Genomic DNA, 25744 nt, shown 5'->3' on the forward strand with positions numbered 1-25744 from the left:
TGAGGTGTCACTCATCTTTAGCTGTGTGCTGATCCATCAATTATATATTATGTTTATAGATTTTATTATTGTGATCTCTATTATCCCAATGTGACCTTTAATAGTTTCTGCTGGTATTTTCTAAAGTGCTTTTGACTAAATTAATTTATTCTCTATGTCAGAATCAATCAATCAATCGATCAATCAATGATTAAAACAGGAACTTTAGAGTTTAAATTGACTGAGCTCTGCACATAGACTGTAAAAAATATGGACGAGGACGACACACCTCCACTCTCTTCCATAGGCCTTTAGCCAAAGACTATAGAATAACACAAGACGTGTCACTCGTATTGTTTTGAATGGGAGAAAGTGCAACGCGCAATATGGCGGAATAAGTCCCGCCTTCTAAATAAGAGCCAATCACCGATTGGTAAAGTCACTGCAGCGGCCGTTAGAAGCTCCGGTTTCTATAGAAACAGTCAGAGGCGCGCCTCCGAAATAAGGCACACGAGACGCGCATTTAGGACTGGGCATGTGCATTAGCTTGATCCAGCCTGAAAAATACAGTTTTTTGTCATGATTTGAGCGTTTAGAAACAACATTTATGAGACAGTTGTTATCAGATTTCATTGGTGATTTCAAATATGAAATTTAATCGAAAGCTTGGCAAACAGCTTTGGAGAATTTGATGTTTCCCCATTCAAAGAGAGATAGGAGCTGCACTTGGATGCCCGAGAGGCGTTTCAAAGATGGCCGCCGAGTGAAATGACTTGTCTTAAAGGGACTTTGCTTTAGCACAGTACACGTGTCGTCACATCCGGCTTTGATTAGAAGCGTAAAGGAATTTCCGCCTGCATTATTGTCAATGGACAGGCGCCAGTTTTGAGAAGAAAATTATACTTGCTTAGTTTAACATAACAATAAACTTCAATATTTAAAACTGTTTATTTAGACTTACATGTTATTCTACTATGTATGTCATCTTTCATATTAATGTGTAACATTATCTGAGCGAGGCGATCATCAGCGCTGCCGGTGTACTGACTGCATGAGATTAACGAGCAGCGCGCAGCTCGAGTTACTGCCAGAGGAATCAGCGGACTGATTTCATTTTATTTGATATGTTATTTTGTTTATTTTTGCAATATATAACCACCCATTATTGTCTACAGCATAATGCTATCCAATATTGCACTCAAACACGGAGGATATGATTTGTTTACAATAATCAATAATCGTCTTTGCCTGGACATATTCCTTTATTTAAACAACTTCAGTTTGATGGCAGAATCGTAAAGTAAATCCATGAAAAAAATGTGAACATTTTTGTTTAATAGGCTAAAATTTTCCCCAAACCTTTTATTTAATTCACCCAAAATAGACTTTAGTCGTAGTTAATAATTTAAGCTTTGTCTAATTGAAGCTCTTTAAAGTGATATGTTGTTTGTATTCTATTTTTGCAGTTCTGTGATAAATTAAGGTGATAAGACTCTGAAGTTTTGCGCATACAGATACAGAATGGCTTGCGCTCCCATTTAAATAACGAAATATGCATCGGAATATTATGACGCCTTTTTTCTTTGTTTCACAATACTCAATAGGCCTATTTCACACTTCCGGCTTTTTGGGTTCCGGAATGATCCACACCGGGTAAAAGGTTTTCCGGTTACAGTGATAGATAGCCTCGATCAGAACCAGCTCGGGAATCAAAGTTGTTTTACGAATTAAATGTCATGAAAATGTTTGAATGGTCTTGGTGAATTATTGGTGAGACTACAGAGCTCTCATTAAGAGCTAAATTTAATAAATAATTCGAAGTTATGGCGGTTAAACTGATTATATTCTCCGTGTCTGTTTGGCGCGGCTGTAGATTATTGCGCTCCATGTGCTGTAAAGACAGTGCCTGCGTGCATACTATCCATCCTAAATAGTCTATGTGACATTAGTAATATTCAGTACTATTTAGGGTGGATAGTATGCACATTGGGATAGAGTGTTTTTCGCGACGTGCTGGGGAAATGATCAGCTGGCAGCTCCATCATGCAAGCCTGATCCTCTGATTCATGAAACAGGACCGCTCGCACCCTGGATATTTCTGGATATATATAAACACTTCAGTCATCTCTCACTCATACTTTCCTGTCCTCATCATCTTAAAGAGTGTTTTATGCACGTTATTGTGCTGTTGCAACATTAATGCAAAGACTGATAGTTGTGTACAGTGTGGTGTTGAAATTAATTATGTCTTAGTTTAATCATTTTAATCCATCAGGATTAGTTATAACATGCTTGAATGTGGGATGTAATGCCATATGAGATTAATACATGCTATATATTTTTAAAACGTATTAAACTCACAACAATATTATGTATCTCACGACTTTATCCCCCATTGAAGTATATATTGGGAGTTAATTTTTTTTTAATGAATAAATTATATAAATAATGTTGAGTATATATTATTATATTATATAATGTTGAGTATATATTATATTATATAAAATACGTGATACGATCGGGGAATTGCTGAATGAGTAGCTGCGTAGCCTTTACTGTATGACAGCTGGTAAAATAAATCCAGCTGCCGGTAAATTCGAGCAACGGTCTGAGTGGCCGTATAAGCTACAAACAAGTAGAAAATAATTTCTTTGTAGATTATACAACAGCAACTTGGAAAACAGACAAAACAGAAAAGGTAAGAAGCGATATTTGAGAAAAGAGCATATCAATCTAATAGCCGTAGACTCATAGCGGAACTAACTTTACCCCACGTGATTTCCGATTCTTGTGAAAAAGGCCTATTAATGGTAGTAAACAGAGGTTGGTATCTTTAGAATAAGTATCTGTGCTAAATTTTACAAAAATAAATCACAACATTCCTGTGCTATGGGCACGGCCAATGTTAAAGGCTGCAGCGGAAGTTATTTTACACTAATACTTGAAGCTTGTGATAAAGGCCTATTGTAGAAAAGTGAAGCCGTCAGTGTCTCAATATGGCACTGATTTGGGATCCGATTCTGCGGAGTAGTAAACGAGAAGTGGAGCCGTGTGCTATAAAGGTCGCGCCCACACTCCCCACAGGATCGTTTAGTACAGTTTACTGCAGAACAACTCATTATGTCGGTGTGAAATAAACAGTTCTGGAAATGTAGAAATTGAAGTTGAAGCTCCAATCTCCTCCTGAAAATCCCGAAAAAAGTCAGTTGGTGCCTCAGTGACTACTTCGCTCAGAGAAGCTGTCAATCACAGCTGTCAATCATGATGTCAATACCTATGATTTTATAGCATCAAATAACTAACTAAAAACAAACATACTTAAAAAAAAAAAAAAGCGAGACAAATCGCGGAAGAACGAACCTTTCACATCAAACGCGAAACGACTGATCCAACACTATCTCACGACCAATTTGTACGTATTTTACGAGGTGGCTAATTTGTGTGAATTCATACGATTTGTCTTTAGGGGCGGGGTTTGGGGTAGGTCATTCGTACGAATTCATATGAATTTGTCAACTCGTAAAATATGTACGATTTAGCAAAAAACGTATGAATTCGTACGAGTGAGGTCATATGAATTTGTACGAATTAGCCACCTCGTAAAATACGTACGAATTGCCGTGAGATCGGGTTGACTGACCATATTCTGCTAATTCACGCCTGCACGCTAGGTGGCGCGATCAACAATGCATTTGTCCTCATGTATGTGTCTCGTATATGGCTTTAACATCAGCGTTAAATTAAGATGAATAAAGTTTGGTACTACATTAGAAACACAAACTATCTATAATGCTTACAAGAATAGATCTTAAAATATAATTAGAGGTACAATCAAGCTACATTTTAAAATTAATTTGATTAATGTCTTTGCTCAAAACGCACTTTAAACTATCATCGAGTTATTGTAATAACAGACATGCATTCTTTGTATGTTTTATAATGGATTGAACGATAAATCTGCTTATCATTTGTCACAAACATCCTTTATTGTTATAAAAATACCATGAGCTGCATAAAACACACAGAAAACATGCTGTCATGATCATATATCTATTTGCCTTCATATTTCATCTGTAGAAAAATGTTTCTCTCAAGGCGGGATCCCGGCAGAGTTATTTCTTAAATATTTTGATTTACTCGGTCCAGTCTTCCTGACGGCCATCCACAGCAGTAGAGGTTGGTGTCTCTCACCCACAGATGAATACGGCACTTATATCGTTGATACCCAAAAAAGGGAAAGATCATTTGGACTCTGAAAATTACAGACCCATTAGTTTGTTAAATACAGATATAAAAATGTATGCCAAACACACCCAAAATCGGTGAATCTCACAGCCAAATCAGAAGCGCAATAGAAAACTTCTCAAATTAAGTCATCATTAAATTTTAAACAAGTTATTACTTCTACGAATCCATTTTGGACTTTCCGTGAGAGCGCCCTCTGGCTTCGAGTATGAATTAAACATACACTACACGAGAGTGTGCGCTCCGTAATGTTCAGATAGCCTTGTTGCAGATAAGAATAAAACGACTATCTTGTCTCTTTGAATTTAAATCTAGATTTATTTACATTGGCCTCTAAGTGAACACACTTGCCTGAAAAAAGTACCGGTGACAAATTTACATTTAATTAAAAGTGCGTGGATGGCTGAGTAACGCGAGACCTCACGAGACCCGGTGCGAGATCTAAGATGGCGGCTCCTGTCTGCTAGATTGTAAAAACAACTCCAGCTGAAATACCTACAACATTTTGTTTTGTTTCATTTTGTTTTTCTCTCGTCCCCCCCCCCCCCCCCCCCCCCCCCGTTTCTCCGTTTCAAAACCGGATTATAATATTATACAACCTGGATCATCTCGAAGAATATATCGACGCACACTACAACACATTCTGCTGCACCATGAACAGGGACAAACCAGATCACAACAAAAAAAGTAAAGGTAACCCCACTCCAAACTCCAAGAGACCTCGTCCCGATTCACCTTTCAGCCCAAGTACAACACCATCCACATCACCCAAACCGCCGTGCTGCACTGAGGTAAGCGACATTTTGCTCTCAATTGAAAATAAACTCACCGGACTTGATACAAGGATTGCACTTATAGAAGTCATACACAAGGAATTCCAGGAATTGCGGCACAGCTTAGAATTCAGCCAAGAACAGATCGACACTCTCACTAAAGAAAATAACTTTTTAAAGGACTCCGTTCAAGCACTTACCATTCAACTCACTTCCGTTGTCACCGAATATAAAACCATGAAAGAAAACATTTTGGACTTGCAATCGCGCAGCATGAGGGACAATTTAGTTTTTACAGGCATCCCGGAACAAACTCCAGACGACCCCGAAAAATCAGTCAAGGACTTCATGATAAAACAACTCAAATTACCAGCAGAAACAGTACAGAGCATCACCTTTCACCGTGTTCACCGTATCAGATCCAAAAACAACAACAGCCGACCACGAGCGATCATCGCAAAATTCGAACACTATAAACACAAAGAACTGGTTCAGAGGCAAGGCAGACAACTCAAAGGCACAAACTATGGACTCAATGAACAATATCCAAAGGACATTCTCGAACGCCGGAAACAACTCTTTCCAATCAGAAAACAAAAAATAAATGAAGGAAAAAAGGCAATCATTACAGTGGACAAATTACACATAGATGGACAACTATATCGCGATAAGGACATTACTCCCTGGCTTTTCTGAACACTTCACTTCTATTCCTGAGTCAATAACTGCCATAATCATAAACTGAACTAAACACACTCACTTCTTTCTTTCTTTCGTTAATCTATTAGATGTGCTCCTTCTTTTGCACCTAGGTCTCGTGTCCCCCTTCCCATGTTCCACCATATGTTTGTATTTAATGGTTTCTGTTTTGTTGTTGCTGTTCTGCTGTGTATATTCTGTCAGTTGTGTTTCTGTATTTTTGTTAGTCTGCCAACAACATTGCATTGTTATGCACACACACATATACACTACTACACCCACTCGAGTACATACACTCACATGTATACATGTACAGTACTAACAGGCCCACACATGTACATTTGTCTATTTTTCACTAAAACATGTCATCTATCACTTTTGTAACCTGGAACGTTCGTGGATTTGGTTCTCAGACAAAGAAGGTCAAAGTTTTTAATCATTTAAATAAACTACAAGCCGACATACGTCTCCTGCAAGAAACGCATCTATCAGAATCAGATTACAACAAAATTAAATCATCAAATTACAGTCATTTATTCTCTGCTCACTACAACACAAAACAAAGAGGAGTATGCATTCTAATAAATAAAAAAATCTCTTTTGTTCATAATACCACCATTACAGACCCTGAAGGACGTTTCATTATCATAAACATCTCCATTAATAATAGCCCAGTCACAATTGGCAACTTATATGGCCCAAACACAGATGACCCATCCTTTTTCCAGACCTTTTTCTCCTCAATTTCAAATTTTTCTAATTGTCCAGTCATAATTGCAGGTGATTTCAATACAGTTCTGGATCCAACAATAGATAGATGTAATAGTTTAGGCAATAAACGCATTCGGAAATCTGCAGAAACCATAAAACAGTTCATGAGTGATTTTGGTCTTGGCGATAGTTGGCGTCTACAGCATCCTAACAGTAAAGAATACTCATTTTTCTCACCAGTCCACCACTCATATTCCCGCATTGACTTCTTTCTCACCAGTAATTCTATCATATCAAATATTTCTGAATCAAAGATCCATCCAATAGTCATTAGTGATCATGCCCCAGTAACATTAAAATGGAACACAACTAGTCAACATAAACCCACTACCAGATGGCGATTTAACACATCTCTTCTGAAAGACCATGATTTTGACAGTTATTTCAATAGAGAGTGGGCATGCTTTCTAGAGATGAATGACTCCCCAGAAACATCTCCATCTCTTCTGTGGGAAACAGGGAAAGCCGTAATAAGAGGAAAAATAATTTCATTCTCCGTTTACAAAAAAAGGAAAGAAAAGAATCAACAAGTAGAATTGAAACAAAAAATTAAACAACTAGAAGACATTAACATAAATAACCCAACAGAAGAAACACAGGATTCATTAAGAAAATATAAACTCAAATTGAACGAATTAATCAATAAACATACACAATTCCTAATTCATAGGCTAAGACAAGAAAACTTCCATCATTGTAACAAATCTGGTAAATATTTGGCAAATCAAATCAAACAAAATAAGGAAAAAGCTACAATACCACTGATTACAGACACAGCAGGGAAATCCACCAACTCACCAGAAGAAATAAATCAAATCTTTTAAAATTTTTACAGTAAATTATATTCCTCCAATAAAGACCCAGATCAGAAAGACATTGACTCATTTCTCAACAATATCAACTTACCTCAGTAAACATCAAATAAATACTCTGGATTCTCCCTTATCAGAACATGAACTTTTTAATGCCCTTTTTAATAAAATCATGCCAAACAATAAAGCACCAGGCCCCGACGGATTCCCTGCTGAGTTCTACAAACACTTTTGGTCCATTTTATCACCACTCTTCATCCGTATGATTACTGAATCAAAACAAAAATCAAAACTCCCAGATAATATGAACACAGCCACAATTTCACTCCTTCTTAAACCAAATAAAGACCCAACATTACCGTCAAGTTATCGTCCGATTTCCCTAATCAATGTAGACATTAAAATCATCGCCAAAGCACTAGCACATAGAATAGAAAAAGTCACACCATTTATAATCCATCCAGATCAAACCGGTTTCATCAAAGGTAGACTTTCATCCAACAACACGCGTAGACTTTTTAACTTAATGCATTATTCATCAACTCAAAAAAACAAAACCATCATAGTTACTCTCGATGCAGAAAAAGCTTTTGATAGGGTCAACTGGAAATTCCTGTTTTCCACATTAGAGAGGTTTGGTTTTGGGGAGTCATTCATTAATTGGATCAAAATTCTGTATACATCACCTTCAGCCAATGTCATCACCAATGGACTAACATCACATATCTTCACACTGCAACGGGGGACTAGACAAACACTAAACATGCACCACAAAATTAGTCTTTACGCTGACGATATATTACTATATTTACAAGACCCACCATCATCATTACAAGAAACGATTAAACTCATTGATTCATTCTCAAATATCTCTGAATACTCGATCAACTGGAGTAAATCTGCCATACTCTCATTACATTCCAACAGCTTGGATGTGGCATCCCAGACACCACCTATTCCTTTGTGCACCAACTATATCACATACTTAGGTATTAATGTTTCCCCCAGGCTGTCAGAGCCGTTTGGACTCAACTTTACTCCATTACTTAAAACAATAAATGATGACCTTCATCGCTGGATGAATTTACCACTATCCATTATGGGCAGAATATCAGTAATTAAAATGACTATACTCCCTAAATTAAACTATTTATTTACAATGACTCCAGCACTACCCACCCTCACCTGGTTTAAATCACTAGATTCAATCGTCACTAAATTTTATTGGAAAAATAAGACCCCAAGAATTAAATTAACTACACTACAGAAACCAAAAACACAAGGAGGACTGGAAGCACCACATTTCTACCACTACTTTTTGGCCAATCAGCTCCAAAATATATAAAAATGGATTCACCCAAACCCATCAGAAAGCACATGGCAAGATGTTGAACAGTCAATTTGTAAAGACATTAAAATTTCAGAATTACCTTTCTATAATCAGACAATCAAAAAGCATCACTGTTTTAAAACCCCAACAATAGCCACAGCTCTGACAGCCTGGTGGAAATTTCATCAAATCACGAACACCCCTCTTGCACCATCTAAATACACCCCAATCTGGAATAACCCAGATTTTATAGTTAACAAGAAGCCACTCAACTTACGCACATGGGTAGATAAGGGCATCACACAACTTCAACACATCCTGCTTAATAACAACTTGGCACCATTTTCCCACTTGGTCCAGAAATACGGCATGGGAGTAATTGTTTTTTGGAATATTTACAAATCAAATCATCTATTCAATCAAAAATCGATACTCAGACAATTAATCTAGACCTTCCCCCTTCAATCTCAGAGCTAATTAATATAACCTCCCCAAAAAAACTACTCTCCAAAATATATAAAATAATATCCAAATCAGACAATACATTAAGCCTACCCAGTGCAAAATGGGAATCAGACTTATCCATTGCTCCCAATGCCGCTTTCTGGACACAAATCTGTAAAAATATCTACTTCATGACAAAAAACGCCAACTTACAACTTATACAGTATAAAGTACTTCATAGATTTCACCTAACTGGATGGAAATTATTTAAAATGGGTTTTTCTTCAGAAACATGCTCACATTGCGCACAAAACACTCCAGACACCTATTTACATGCTATTTGGGATTGCACCTCAGTTAAATTCTGGGAAAACGTTACTGACTCACTATCCAACCTTATGGGATGTCACATCCCGCTGTCTCCCTCCCTCTGTATATTAGGTGACATATCCATAATCAATTTAAACAGTACACACAGTCAATTACTCCTAGTGGCTCTAACTATCGCCAAGAAAACTATCCTCATGAACTGGAAATCAAGGAACACCATACACATTACAACTTTACTAATAGAGTACATCTCCATGGAAAACTTGTCTACCTCCACTCAAAATAATACATCAGAATTACACCCTTCTTGGTCATCTCTCTTTAACTTCCAACAGTCATGAATCCATTGACCTTCTTTGTCTGAAGCCATCCTCAATGGTACACCATCAATATTCACACATGATTGGGGGGAGGGGGGTCAGGAAGAGGTAGCAACACCGACTAATATCAAATATAAATAAAATACTTATAAGATTATATTTAAATCTCTCTCTCTCTTTTTTTTTTTTTTTCTTTTTTGCTGCTTCTGGACCCTGGTTGGCTGTGGCATACCAGTCCCTGCCATGTGCGGTTTTGATTAGGTGTGGGTGGGTGTGATGTGGGGCCGGGGGCCTTGGGCTTTCGCCCTCCAGCTTGTACTTTCACCTGGGATTTCTTGTCTCTGGCTGGCTCAGCACTTGTCTCGCTGTTTTAATGCTTCACATATTAGATGAGGTGCACACACACATTCATTTGGAGCATAAAACAAGTTTAAAGCAAAAAAAAAAAAAAAAAGCACACACATAGGGTAAGTGTGGCGTGGGCGTGGCGGCCTGGGCTTTGCACTGGGCTGGTTCCATGCTGCACGCCATGCTTTTTTATTGCATCATACACTAGTTGACATAAACATATCATGAGTATAACAATGAAAGCAGCCATATTTATTAAAAAAAAAAAAAAAAAAACACAGACAGGACCGCACCTTGATAGCCCGTTGCAACATGACGCTGACGGGGGTCTATCCTATGCCATGGCCATGAGGGGAACAGAGGCAGCTTTATAATATCTTATTATTAATAGCTGTATCAATATTACCATTATTAATACTATTATTAATACTATTATTATTATTATTATTATTATTATTATCACTGCCATTGCAACTACTACTATTATCATTACTATTAATGGCTGTATCAATATTACCATTATTATTATTATTATTATTATTGCTATTACTATTATCTTTATTTTTCTTCTTCCTGATCCTTTAACCTCCCCCTCATTCCAGATGAAATGAGTATATTTGTTAATGTTTATCATTACTACTACTGCTAATACTATTATTACTATTTGTCATTTCTTATTAATTGGATTTATCATTATTATTATTGTTGTTATTGTTTTTAATGTTATTATTAATACTGCTATTACTGTAGCTATTGTCACCTTCCTCATTTTTTGTGTGTGATACTATTATTATCTTCATCATTATTATTGTCAATTTTTTTATTTTTTTTTATTATTATTTATTTTTTTTTCCCTCTTTGATATATATTTTTTTCTTAACTCTGGTTATGTCTGTTGTACTTTCCTACATGCTCCTTTATTCATATATTTAAACTCCAACACCAAGTCACACTTAGTTACACACACACACACACACACACACACACACACACACACACACACATACACACACACACACACACACACACACACATACCCAAATCATACTGGCTGTTATGTATGTTTTGTTGGTCTTTGTATTTGTATTTTGCATTTAATTTCTTTTCAGCAACCAAGCAGCATCCAAGATGAAATATCTGTCAGAAATATCTTACCAGAGCAGCTGAGATTTAATTGGAGTTAATCACTTCAGGTGAAAAAATGTGTGTACTATTTCACATGAGCTTGATGATTCTTGAGAGACGAGAGTTTGATGGTAGTTCATTCTGAACACAGAGGCCTACCCAGTTATTAACCCTCATATGCTCCTAGTTTCCTGTTTACACTCCGTGTATTTGGGGTCAGTATTACCCCCAAAATGTAGAGTGATTGTTATATATATACATTTTTAATAATACAAATAATATATCAATTTTTTTTTTGTTAGTTACTTCTCATCTCTACATTAATGTTGTGTTTTGGGAGATACAAAGTACTTTTGTACCTATTTACCACAAAATTCCTCAACTACACCATTAGCTTGCCTGTGAAATATTACATTTTTATGAAAAAATCACTTAAATGATGATCTAAATTAAATATACAATATAAGCTGTTTCTGGATATTGATCCAGGTGTTAGGTGTAGAATTCTGCCATCTGCTGGTTAGAGATTAACCTAAAAGAATTACAGTTTAAGAAAGAAATTGTTTTGACCAGCAGGGGGCCATAGAGAGCCATTCATTTTACTGGATGTGGCTCATCATAACTTCTGTGATACATTTTGTGATTGTTTATATATATTTTTTACAGTTTTTGATGCGTTTTAAAATATGTTTTTACAAAATACCACAGAAATTTGACAAAAAAATGCCACATAAGAAACACTTAAAGGACAAGACTTAGAGTCGGATTGTAGTTGCATATTATTTATTCTAATGAACCAAATGTGAAATAATAATAATAATTACCTTTAGAATTAAGAAGAAATTAATTACAGATTTTACAATCGCTAGGACCCATTTCTCAATACTTGAGAAACAGAAATCTCTGTGGGCTAAACTATGAGTCATTTATCATTTCTTTGGCACAGGGGTGTAGTTTGTGGGGGGGATGGGGGTAGGTAACCCCTCCAATATTCAATTCCATCAGTTACATATTCAAATCCCCCCGTTAAAAAGAATAAAACATGTACTGAAAAAGAGGTATGAGAATATTGTGTAATAGCTACACTCCACATATATTTTAGCTAGCTAATCCATTGCAATGCCATAACTATCAGTATAACAAGTTACCAAAACAGCCGTCTGGTATGTTAGTTCACTCTTCAATAGTGTCTGTAATTATCAATGACAAAATTATTCACATCCGTGTTTGTTTTCTTTCTTTTGAACGAATTGTCTGAATGAACGATTTAAGTGGCTCACTTATTAAAACAGCGAATCGCTGCCGCCTACTGGCAGATTAAATTTTTAACATAATTTCTTTCTTTTTAGAAACTCTATGTTAGAATTTGATGAATGATTATACATAAATTTCATAAAGTTATGAGGTGTATAAGCTCAAAATAATTGTTACCTTTCATATTTGTATATGTTGAATTTGTAATCAGTTAAAGCATGTGTTCATTTCAACTCATTTTAATCATAAATGCTTGTAGATAGATAGATAGATAGATAGATAGATAGAAAGGAAGAAATAAATTATCCAATAACACTACTCATAAAACAGATTATTATTATTTTAATAAAAAAAATAAAAATAATAACAGGCAGCGTTTGACGTTTAACCCACCTAATGTTCAAACCAAATCTACGCCCCTTGCTTTGGCACAAAAAACATTCAATGACTTCATCTTTCAAATTACATTAATTCTTTTCTCACTTCGACACAACAAACGGCAAAACTCAGTGTACCTACAGGCCAATTTGCACATGCTTATATACTGTTTTCAAAACTTCAAAAGATCAAAACAATAGCATAATACAAAACTGAATAAGACAGAAATATGCTGCATTTCTACAGTAATACTGTAATGAAATATATTCTGAATCTAAAAAAAATCAAACAGCATCAAAGCAATTAGATGAAACTGAACACCTACACAAGTGTTAGACTTTCAGTTTCATCATCCATTTAAAGGGGAAAACTTCAGAATAATTTTGTACTGTTTTTTTTATATGTAAACATGGTTCATGTAACATAAACTGCAGTGAATTATAAACAACAGAGAGTGTTATTCTTTTTGTGGCAGTTTTTTTTTTCAACTGCTTTCACACAACTTTGCCTCTTTTTTTCAAAACTTTACACACAAATCCAAGAATTGCACAAACAAAATTCAAATTGCCTCACTTCTCTTGCAAAATGCACTGCATTTAAAATATCACAAACACATCTCAAAAGCAAACATTTGTCTTACGCAGCAAACACTTTTGCCATCATATTCTATTTTTGGATATATCATACACACAGTTATTCAAAACCTAAAGCTCTTCTTTCATGAGATTGAAGATTGAAAGTAATTGGCAGAGAGATGCTGAAAAATTCACAGTAAACATGAAAGCAAGATTGAAACCAAACTATTTATTGTTTTACTGTAAGCATTTGTGGTTGTGAATACAGTATTACAGTATGAAAGAAAAGAAATACATCATCCGTGTGTAGTTGGACAGAAACAATGGTTGTGTTTGAAAAGGAAATCAAGATTTTTGTGTGTTACATAGAGAATTGTGTGTTGTGTTTTGTGTTGTTGTGTTTTATGAAATTGAAAACTGAGTCGAAGGCTGAAAATTAGTGTATGGTTTTGCAGATCTGGTGTGTGGTTCTGGTGTTTGAGTGTCAGGTTTCAGAAATTGTGTGAATTTTTGTTTTTTATGAGGACACAAACTTGTATAATGACATGGGTATTTCTGTAATGAAGGGTCGGCAGAATGGGGATCCATTTGCAGCTTTATTTAGAATAAACACCAAGGCAGACAGGGGCAAAGGCAAGGACATAAACAGGGACAGGCAATGGTCGAGGCAGGCGGCAGACAAACAGTATCGGGTCACAGGCGGAGATCAGGACAGGCGGCAAGCAAACACAGTCCAGTACACAGGCAAAGTTCAGGGCAGGCAGCAGAGAATCACAACGAATAAACAGTCCAACGGTAACAGAATAAACAGTCCACAAGAAAACGCTCAGAAATGATCACCGGGGCAAATCAAGACTTCGCGGTGAGTGTGTGTGTGTGTGTGTGTGTGTGTGTGTGTGGCTTAAATAGTGTGAGTGTGATGGGGTGCAGGTGTGTGCGCAATCAGTCCCAGGAATGAGGGCCTATGGGAAACGTAGTCCGAATGGGAACAGTCAATATTCGGGTGATGGCTCCCTCCGGTGGTGCAGAGAAGGAGGCGAGGGAGCCACATTCGTGACAGAGCCCCCCCTGCGAGCGGCTCCAGACGCGAGGAAGCGGGCGCCGGGGTCTACCACGTGGTCGAGGGGCCGGTCTCTCCGGATGCGTTCGGTGAAACTCGTCTATGAGTGATGGGTCCAGGATGTCATCCGCATTGACCCAGGATCGCTCCTCCGGGCCATACCCCTCCCAGTCGACTAGGTACTGTAGTCTTCTACCCCGGCGCCGGGAATTGAGTAACTCTCGAACCTGATAGGCTTCCTCGCCTTCGATCATCAAGGGCAGGGGGTTGTGGGCCTCGGCTCCCTCCGGCTCTCCTCTCGGACCACCAGAGGGGTTCAGCAGCGACACATGGAAAGTGGGAGAAACACGGTAGTTAGCAGGTAAATTTAGACGAAAGGATACAGGGGTAATTTGTTTGGTAATTTGGAAAGGCCCTACAAACCTGGGACTGAGCTTTTTGCATGGAAGTCTTAGACGCAGGTCCCTCATTGACAGCCAGACCCACTGCCCCACGGAGTATTCAGGATTGGGGCGACGATGTCGATTGGCCTGTATTTCTTGCCTTCTCACAGCACGTTGAAGATGATGATGGGCCAGGTCCCAGGTCTCCTCTCTTCGTTGCAACCACTCGGTTACCGATGGCAGGTTGGATGGTTCCCCGGACCAGGGAAAGAGAGGCGGTTGAAAGCCCAGGACGCACTGGAAGGGTGTAACACCAGTGGCAGGTTTCCGCAGGGAATTTTGAGCATACTCGGCCCACAACAGGTAACGGCTCCACTCTGATTGATTCCGCTGACAGTATGTGCGTAAGAATCTGGTGAGTTCTTGATTCATGCGTTCGGTTTGTCCATTGGATTCTGGGTGGTACCCTGAGGTGAGGCTGATGTTGATGTTCAACTGCTTAAAAAAGGCTGTCCATACCCGGGATGTGAACTGCGGGCCCCTGTCAGACACGATGTCCTCTGGAAGACCGTAGAAGCGGAAGACGAAGTTGCATAGGGTCTCTGCTGTCTCGAACGCGGTGGGTAGCTTGGGCAGTGGTATGAGTCGGCATGCCTTGGAGAATCGGTCGATTACTGTGAGGATCGTGGTGTGGCCACGGGATTCAGGGAGGTCGGTGATAAAGTCAATGGCTATGTGGGACCAGGGGCGTTGTGGAATGGGCAGCGGTTGTAATAGCCCTGCTGGGGCTTGGTGTGAAGTTTTGGAGGTTTGACAGTCTGTGCACTGGTTGATGAATTGGGTGGTGTCTGCTACTAAGGTGTCCCACCAGAACCGGTTCTGTAGTAGGTGTAGGGTGGCAGTAATGCCTGGATGGCCTGAGCTGGGGAAGTCGTGAACTTGGTGAAGCAGTTTGTTGCGGAGGTGCACAGGGACAAAAGTGCGGTTAGGTGGACTGGTTGGTGGTGGTGCGGTTTGTTCGTTGGCCTGTGTGATTTCGGTCATGATGTCCCACTGGACTGGAGCGAGCAGCAGCTTGGCAGGAATAATGTTCTCTTCACGCTCCGTCCGCTCCACCACCTCTGCCTGGCGAGATAATGTGTCTGCTTTGGCGTTCTTTGAACCGGGTCTGTAAGTTACCGTGAACTGGAAACGGGTGAAAAACATGGCCCATCTTGCTTGCCGGGGGTTCAGACGCTTAGCAGACCGGAAGTATTCCAGGTTCTTGTGATCTGTGAGTATGGTGAATGGATGTTGAGCTCCCTCCAGCCAGTGGCGCCACTCCTCCAACGCCGCCTTCATAGCCAGAAGCTCCCGGTTGCCTACATCATAATTGTGTTCTGCTGACGACAACTTTCTGGAGTAGAATGCACACGGGTACATTTTTGGTGGATTACCTTGGCGCTGTGAGAGTATAGCCCCGATGCCCGTGCTGGAGGCGTCGACCTCGACTACGAATGGGAGTTCTGGGTCTGGGTGGCGGAGAATGGGTGCAGAGGTGAATCGTTCCTTCAGTGCTTGAAAGGCGCGCACTGCCTCGTGGGTCCAGGAGAGGCGTGTGGATTGTCGCTTAGTCATGGAAGTTAATGGGGCCGCAATACCACTGAAGTTTCGGATGAATCGCCTGTAGAAGTTGGCGAACCCCAGGAATCGTTGTAGTTCTTTCAGCGTGCGTGGTTGCGGCCACTCCAGCACCGCCCTGACTTTGCTGTCGTCCATCGCCACCCCCTCCTGACTGATGACATAGCCCAGAAATGAAGTAGAAGTACGATGGAACTCACATTTCTCCGCTTTGGCATATAATTTGTGCTGGATGAGTCGCTGCAGTACGGCCCGGACATGTTGGACGTGTTCCTCGAAGGTTTTGGAATATATGAGGATGTCGTCGATGTAGACGATGACCCAGCGATTGAGCATATCCCGAAAGATGTCATTAATGAATGATTGAAAGACGGAGGGACTATTGGACAGCCCGAACGGCATAACAAGGGTCTCATAGTGGCCAGTGGCAGTGGAAAAGGCCGTCTTCCATTCATCACCCTCTCTGATGCGAATCAGGTTGTAAGCGCACCGGAGATCTAGTTTAGTGAAGTACTTGGCTTGCCTTAGCTGTTCCAGGGCTGCGGGGACCAATGGCAGAGGGTAGCGAAATTTAACGGTGATGTCGTTCAGTCCGCGGTAGTCTATGCAGGGTCGAAGACTGCCATCCTTCTTTTTGACGAAGAAGAAGCCAGATGCTGCCGGAGATGTCGAGGGTCGGATGAACCCCTTGGCCAGTTCTTCCTCTATGTATGCTTTCATAGCTGCTGATTCTGGTTGAGACAGGAGAAATATTCTGCCCTTGGGGGGGCGTGGTACTTGGAAGCAGATCTATGGCGCAGTCACTGGAACGGTGAGGAGGTAATTCGGTCGATTTGCTTTTGCTGAAAGAAACCGCCAGATCGGCATACTCAGCGGGAATGTCGGGCTCGTCAGGGTTGGGCTCGTGAACTGAAACGGCCTGGACTGGTATGGGAGTGATCTGTTTCAGGCAGTGCTCGTGACAGATGGCGTCCCACTGAACGATCTGGCCCTCCTTCCAGGAAATAAGCGGGTTGTGAGTTCTGAACCACGGGAGACCAAGGATAACTGGATTGTTGGGTGAGTGGATTACGTCAAATCGGATGCGTTCGTGGTGAAGTATTCCCACTTGCAGTGTGAGTTCAGCGGTGATGTGCGCTATCCTTCCTCCTCCGATGGGTCTCCCATCTAGCGCCTCCACTGTCAATGGAGAATTACAGTCCGTTAGTGTGATATTGTGTTCACGGATGAATGTATCTGACATGAAGTTACCCGCTGCCCCAGAGTCCAAAAGTGCGTGCGTAGTTATGGATAGATCATTCACCGTTACTTGAATGGGTATTTTGAGGCAGTTGAAGGAATAGTTGGTGGAGAGTGGAGGACTCACCGCTTTCGGGTTGGATGGATTGGGTCGGATGGGGCAGTTGATCTTGACGTGGCCTGCTTGGCCGCAATACAAACACAAATGAAGCTGTCGTCTCCTCTCCCTCTCCTCTGGATGAAGTGGGGTGTATCCGAGTTGCATGGGTTCTGACGTGGGAGTGGTCAGAGTGGGAAGACGGACAGAGCGTCGAGATCGGAGGAGATTATCGATGTGAATGGCTAGTTCAATGAAGTTGTTGAGCGATTTTCCCTCGTCGCGGCACGCGAGCTCGGCTTGAAGCTCCAGTGACAGTCCCTTGCGAAACAACAGTTTCAGCGTGTCTTCGACCCAGTTTGTCTGTGCGGCGAGGGTTCGAAAGCTGAGAGCGTATTCGGCGGCTGTGTTTTTACCTTGACATAGCGACAGCAGTTGATCTCCCGTGCTTTTGCCTCCCTCAGGATGGTCGAAGACCTCTTTGAAGCTTTGCAGGAAGGCCGAGAAGGTGGGAAATACAGATCCATCCTCTCTCCATACGGCCGTGGCCCAATCCAGCGCTCGTCCCGTCAACAGGGAGCAGACCAAGGAAATCCGACTGGACTCGGTGGGGTAGAGAGTGGGTTGTTGGTTGATGAACAGAGAGCATTGCAGGAGGAAACCCTTACATCTCGCGGGGGTACCGTCAAACTTCTCCGGGAGAGCGAGGCGTGGATTTACGGCAGGAACGGCTGTGACGGCCTGGCTGGCGGGAGTCGCTGGCGGCAGCGTGGCGGCCCTGGCGGCGTCGAATCGAAGACTCTGCAGGGTTCTCACCAGCTCCTCGGTAAGAGAAGTCAATCGATTCAGTTGGTGTTGATGTACCGCGAGCTGGTTGGCCTGAGCAGACAGCTCGGTGGAGATCTGCATGATTGCTGCTGGATCGCTGTTTGGCGAAGTCTTCTGTAATGAAGGGTCGGCAGAATGGGGATCCATTTGCAGCTTTATTTAGAATAAACACCAAGGCAGACAGGGGCAAAGGCAAGGACATAAACAGGGACAGGCAATGGTCGAGGCAGGCGGCAGACAAACAGTATCGGGTCACAGGCGGAGATCAGGGCAGGCGGCAAGCAAACACAGTCCAGTACACAGGCAAAGTTCAGGGCAGGCAGCAGAGAATCACAACGAATAAACAGTCCAACGGTAACAGAATAAACAGTCCACAAGAAAACGCTCAGAAATGATCACCGGGGCAAATCAAGACTTCACGGTGAGTGTGTGTGTGTGTGTGGCTTAAATAGTGTGAGCGTGAGTCCGAATGGGAACAGTCAATATTCGGGTGATGGCTCCCTCCGGTGGTGCGGAGGAGGAGGCGAGGGAGCCACATTCATGACAATTACACTGGTATTACGACATAAACATGAAATATGGGGACATTTCATGAGTCCTCATATTTAAAATAGCTTTAAAAACATACTAAACAATGTTTTATTAAATGCAGACAGTTTTCTGTGATGGGTAGGTTTAGGAGTAGGGGTAGTGTACGGGGACAGAGTGTACAGTTTGTACAGTATAAAAACCATTTCATCTATGGAGAGTCCTCACTTTGATAGCAAAACAAATCTGTGTGTGTGTAAAGATAGATAATTTAGAAAAAGTCACAAAATCTTACTGAGATGAAGGGAACCATTTTTTTAACTAAAGAAAAGTCGATTAGGGTCATATTGATTCATCTTTTTAAAGAAATCAGAGTGATTTCTGTCCCTCCATAGACTGAAACTTTGACGCTTCAAAAAGTTCATAAAGAGATCGTAAAACTAATCCATATGAATTGGTTTAGTCCAAATTCTCTAAAGAGACACGATCACTTTATATGATGAACAGACTGAATTTTAGGTTTTTATTGACATATAAACATTCATCAACTCACATCAGTTATGATAAACAACAGCTCAAGCATGTTCCCTTGAAAGAACCAATTAGGTTCATTATTCTTTAAAAATATCTTTATTTGTGTTCTGAAGATGAACGAAGGTCTTACGGGTGTGGAACAACATGAGGGTGAGTAATAAATGACAGAAATTTCAATTTTGGGTGAACTATCCCTTTAAATTGTGATTAAATTATATACAAAGCAATCAGAGAACCATCCCTTTTTATAAATCCTGGAGCTGTCAAACAGCTGTAGTTTATCAGTGACTCCCATTATAATCAGTGAAGAAATAGAAGGCCATTTTCTACCCTGATTTTGTCCCTCTGCTTTGAACGCTCTGTTGGAAGGGGCGTGTCCGCTGTGAGACTTCAGTGTAAACACCCACAGCTGTGATTAGCTAACATCTTTGCATATTAAATAAGTGTTACATGTGGAACTGAGAGGGAGAGGAACAGTGGACGAGGTAGAAGGAGATGAGAGGAAAGGATAGAGGTATAGGAAGAGGAGATGAAGCAAGAAGAGCTGAGGATGTAGGAAGACGAGAAGAGGCCGGAGTAGAGGGAGAAGATATGGCAGAATGGACGGCAATGGAATTAGTGGAAAGAGCAAGAGAAGAACATATAAAAAGACATGGACAGAGGGAAAGAGAAGAGCAAGGTGTAAGAGGGAGGAGAGTTAGAAGAATAGGGTACAGACAAGTTTCAAATGAAATCAGAGCCAACCTAATTGCCCATGTCATAAATTATAGTTTTTCCTTGAGAGAAGCTGGACAGAGAGTTCAGCCCAATATAAACATTGTGCCACAGTCAATGTCCCTGGACAACAAGTGCTCCAATCCACTGATGGTGTGGCACACAACGCTGTCTTGGGGCCGCACAACACAGAAAGGCTTCTAAATTGTTTAAACTCCCTCAATGAAATCAACTTTCCACAGGGTGATCAGGAGCAAACTGAGCAAAATTGTGTAGTTGTGGGACAATGTCCACTTTCACCATTCAGCACCGGTACAAGAGTGGTTTGAGCATCACCCACATTTCAGGATGGTGTTTCTTCCAGCATATTCTTCTTTTGTAGATGGAAAGCATATGATCACAACCCTTACAACCAAGTAAGTCTTCTTCAAGTGATAGAAGAGGCTTGTGGAGAAGTCGAGGCACAAGGATGGATCTAACATTCATTGCTTTTTTCTCCACGATGCATGACTCATGAAAATATATGCTGAGATGTTGACTTGCCAAATTCTTTGGCCAGATGTAAATGAGAGGCAAGATCTATAAAGTTCATTGATTCAATGATTACAGTACATTTAATTATTTACTCACTCATTTATTTTTTGCTAAAACTCATCATTATACAACTAAACTTTTCATTAAAGAACATTTTTAATGCGGATACCAAACGTACCTGAGAGCGAACTCCACCACAAACATGCCACCAGCTCTGCTATAATTAAACTATAAATAGTTCATATTAGCCTTGAGCTGAACACATCATTACTCCGTCAGCAGAGTCTCAACATACCTGAACACGTACAAAAACGGGAACGGAAATGCCAGGGAGAGGAGAACCCAGAACCAGCAGGACACGTACACACTCGCAAAAATAAGGGTCCTTAAATAGTATGGCTGCTTCTACCTCATTGGTCTGCCCAAAACCATACCCCAAACAGGCCAATAAGATAAATCACTTATCCTGCCACATATGGATCTCAAGCTGAGCTCAAACGAGTCTCCGTTACATTACAATTACATCAGTGGGGAGTCCATTTTCTGGAATAAACATTTTTAGGTCAAAAGCTAAAAAGACCTCAGGCTTCACAACGGACACTCATAAAGCTCAGACATTGTGCTTTTATGTGCATTTCAGCTTTCCATAATTCATGCATATCACATTTGCAAACAATATCACAACCTCATCTGGATTTTTTTTAAGTTATCAGGTTAAGTTATCTGTTAAAATGAAAACTGAGAAAAAAAAAACAACAGTTGCTGCATGTGCTAAAGTTATAAAATTGAGCACAGCTGTATATTCTGCTTTAATTTTACACTTTTGTCTGAAACATTCTGTACTTATTTACATCAAACTCTGACCAAAAGCTTCTGATAATTTCTTTCATTGTCATCTGCAGAACAAAACACTGCGCTGTCATTTAAACATTCATCAGACTTCATGCCAACAGTCAAAAGTCTGATTCACAAGACTGACTAAAATATAAGGAAAAGGAGCATCACTGAAGACTAACAAAAAACACCAAACACACAAACTTAATACCAAAGACAAGGTGATAAAACATTCAGCTCATTTATATTCTCTGCTGTTGTTCGTCAAGCGGTGAGATGATTGACAGCAGCGTATTCACTGTAATCCTGATTATTCCTGATACTGACACTGTCATGACAGTCAGATTTCTTGTGGAAATTCACCACTGCGTAATTCAGATCCTCAGCAGATGTGATGCAGCACTGAGAGTCACCAGTGGCTTTCTGAACTGTAGCGTAAACGCAGTTAGAAGAATCAGAGGGGTTTGTGGGTAACTGTTTGTGAGTGACTTTAATCTCCTCATAATCACAACCAGTGTGAGAAACCTGAGGAGAGACGGAGAAATTATTTACAGCTCTGAAGATTGTCAGGATGGAAGGCATTAGACATTAATATCATTTTATACAGTAACTGGACTCACCACTTCATGTTTTCCTGGTCCAGTCTGAGATGACGAATCACCGCCTGCCAAAAACAAGCATCCTAAATTAATTACATTATATCACAATTCAACACTGATGTCTAGTTTTAGGGTGTTTTCACACTTAGTCCTTTTCAGGGGTCTGAGCGCGGTTCGTGTGATTTTTGGCCCATATGTGAACACTCCAAACGATCTCAGACCCCTCAAAAACGAACCGAACCGAGACCATCTCGGGAGATGGTCTGAGTACGGTTCAATTTCATCTTATGGTACGGTTCGCTAAAAACATGCAATCTGAACACAAACCGCTCCGGGCTCACTTGATTTTTTCCATTCGCGAATTCCAGTGTAGATTGGTCATTCCAGTGTATTCCAGTGTAGATTGGTCAGTGTAGACTGGTTCGAATAATTGCGAACGAATAATACACTTGTTTATTGTGATTTTTACTGCTTTCAAACTGTGTAAGGGAGACACGCCTGCATGCCTTGACAGTTTTTATATATGGTTTTACGAGCACACACACCTAGCACATGCACAGAAAACCAGCCGTCATAGCGCGTGTACTGAACTGAATTATCTGTAGCGTCTTATGCGTTTAAAGTGTCAAAACACTCTAGGTTCACATAAACAGGCTTTGTCTTAAGTGAATGTATCTGGGAAAGAAATCGTGTAGGTTTATCAGTATATTCGATCCATACATTAGGCTATTGTATATCTTAAAGTGCCAGCCTAATAAAACAATCAGTAGAATCAGTATACGTTTTATTCATACAGTGAAACTGATTATTACGTTTCTTACTTGAATGCTGCTATTCCTATTTTACCTGAAAATTTAAAGCAGTTTCATTTGCATCTTTCATTTATTGTATTTGTCCATGTTTTTTTCTATGCTAATGTAATTGCCTTCTGCAAAAAAAAAAAAAAAAAATGATTCAAGGAAAACAATTCAAAACAAATGTTTTTTACAAAGATGAATCTGTGATATAGTGTAAGAATACGTTGTAATTAATGTTTTTGTTCAGAGGATAAATAAAGGGTTAGTTCACCCAAAAATGAAATCTCTGTCATTAATTACTCACCCTCATGTGGTTCCAAACCACAAGACCCCCATTATACCGTCGTTCATCTTCGGAACACAAATTAAGATATTTTTGATGAAATACAAGAATGTATATTTTTCTTAATTTGTGTTCCGAAGATGAACAAAGGTCTTATGGGTGTGGAACGACAGGAGGGTGAGTAAATAATGACAGAAATTTCATTTTTGGGTGAACTATCCCTTTCAGCTCATTCAAAAGCATTTGTAGCAGTGTCGTTTTACAAAATAATAATTAATAATTATATACAGAGCCCTGCACATTATATGCAGTAAAAAAAAAGTAAATTGTGGTCATGATGTAGCAAATTGAGGGAACGAATTAGTAAATCGTGCACGATTTAGCCTATGATTTTTTTTCCCTGCATGTCAGGTGCAGGGCTCCATAATAATAATAATCTTTACAAACAAATTTCTTGTTTAGTGAGGCACATGCAATGTAAGTGAATGGGATCAAATTTTGAAGGCCATCCAAAAAGCACCAGTATGAACACAAAGAGGTCTGAGACCGTATTCCTCCTTAAGTGGACCAAAAAAGGATCTGAGTCCTCTTTCAGGGACAAGAACAGTGTGAACGTAAAGAGAACTGGGTCCTTTTTCACTGGGTTCACCTCTTGGTCCAAATAAAGGGGTCTGAGTTTGGTTCTTTTAAAGAGGACCCAAGTGTGAAAACACCCTTAAATTCTTTCACACAATCATCAAATATCTGTCTTTTGCTCATGTATCGTTGCAGCCTATGGGTGGTGACAGAAAGTGGGAAAACAGATCAAGAAATCTGTTTTAATCTCAGTATAAATGGTGAATTTCTGCATCTAAAGTAGTTTTATTTAAAGGAGTTTTACCTTGAGACTGACGCTTCTTACAGAAAAACAGTAATAAGAGTCCAGCTAAGATCAGAACCAGAAGAACCAGAACCAGAGGGATGATCAGAGAAGAGCCTGAAAACACATGAGAAATAATGTTAGAATCTGATCACTGTTAGCTAAATATCAGATCAGATCATTGACATTTGTAACAGGATTGGCCAGACCATGATACTGGATTTCAGGGTTGCCAGGTCTGCATAACAAAACTAGCACAATGACCAGTCAAAACTAGCCCAAAAAGTAGCCCAAATGACCATATATCAAATATCAAAACTCATAATATGCCATTCCCATACCTAAAATACATATTTTACAGTCAGTGTTATGCAAATTGAAAACCACTATATCTTAGCGATTATAAACACAACTCAAAGGCTCCTACCAGTGGCCCTCCTTCACAAAACTCTCCATCTAGCACAGTTTTATCATTGGTAGATTGGCGGCATTACCACAATAGATGCGACTGAGGCACATTTATATGATATGGTAAACAGGTAGTTACTACTCTTGAAATAACTCGTTAAAACATTAACATCTGTCATGGTAAATAATTTACATTACTTGCATCAGCTATAATGAACATGAAAGCAAGCCTAACGGTGACAAAACAATAAGCATCAAGTCAGTTAAACTCCTGGGATATTGATCTGGGCAGCGTTTCCCAAAAGCTTTATAAGCTTAAGTTGATCGTAGCGCCATTGCCACCAATGAATCTATGATCAACTTAGGCTTACGATGCTTTTGGGAAACGCTGCCCTGATCAGTTAAGTAGCAGAGGGGGTTGTTAATCAGTTTCAGCTGCTTCGGTGTTAATGAAATTAACAACAGGTAACAACAGGGCAACAATGAGACGACCCCCAAAACAGGAATGGTTTTACAGGTGGAGGCCACTGACATTTTTTTCCCTACTCATCTTTTCTGATGTTTTTCACTAGTTTTGCATTTGGCTAGGGTCAGTGTCACTACTGGTAACATGAGGCGATACCTGAACCCTACAGAGGTTGAACAGGCAGTCCAACTCCTCCAGGATGGCACATCAATACGTGCCATTGCCAGAAGGTCTGCTGTGTCTCCCAGCACAGTCTCGAGAGCATGGAGGAGATTCCAGGAGACCGGCAGAATGTCTGTGAATGTCTCTGACCAAACAATCAGAAACAGACTTTATGAGGGTGGCCTGAGGGCCCGACGTCTCACTGCCCGGCACCGTGGAGCTCGATTGGCTTTTACCATTGAACACCAGAATTGGCAGGTCCGCCACTGGCGCCCTGTGCTTTTCACAGATGAGAGCAGGTTCACCCTGAGTACATGTGACAGACGTGAAAGGGTCTGGAGAAGCCGTGGATAACGTTTTGCTGCCTGTAACATCGTTCAGCATGACTGGTTTGGTGGTGGGTCAGTGATGGTCTG

At 40.3% G+C, this 25744-nt stretch overlaps 2 protein-coding genes across 2 annotated transcripts in view; both read right to left on the minus strand.

Annotated features, from left to right (window-relative positions):
- The window catches only part of LOC127517166 (polymeric immunoglobulin receptor-like), a 197143-nt gene that overhangs the window by 37981 nt on the left and 133418 nt on the right, over positions 1-25744 (minus strand). The window lies entirely within an intron of this gene.
- The window catches only part of LOC127517761 (uncharacterized), a 43751-nt gene continuing 39006 nt past the window's right edge, over positions 21000-25744 (minus strand). The window contains exons 5-7 of the mRNA XM_051903848.1: positions 24314-24409; positions 22375-22418; positions 21000-22279 (exon numbers count right to left, since the gene is read on the minus strand). Of these exons, the coding sequence (XP_051759808.1) occupies positions 22019-22279; positions 22375-22418; positions 24314-24409 (401 nt within the window). The 3' untranslated portion in view covers positions 21000-22018. The remainder of the gene's footprint in view (positions 22280-22374; positions 22419-24313; positions 24410-25744) is intronic.

This window comes from Ctenopharyngodon idella, chromosome 8, assembly GCF_019924925.1.
Source record: "Ctenopharyngodon idella isolate HZGC_01 chromosome 8, HZGC01, whole genome shotgun sequence".
Classification (NCBI taxonomy): Eukaryota; Metazoa; Chordata; class Actinopteri; order Cypriniformes; family Xenocyprididae; genus Ctenopharyngodon; species Ctenopharyngodon idella.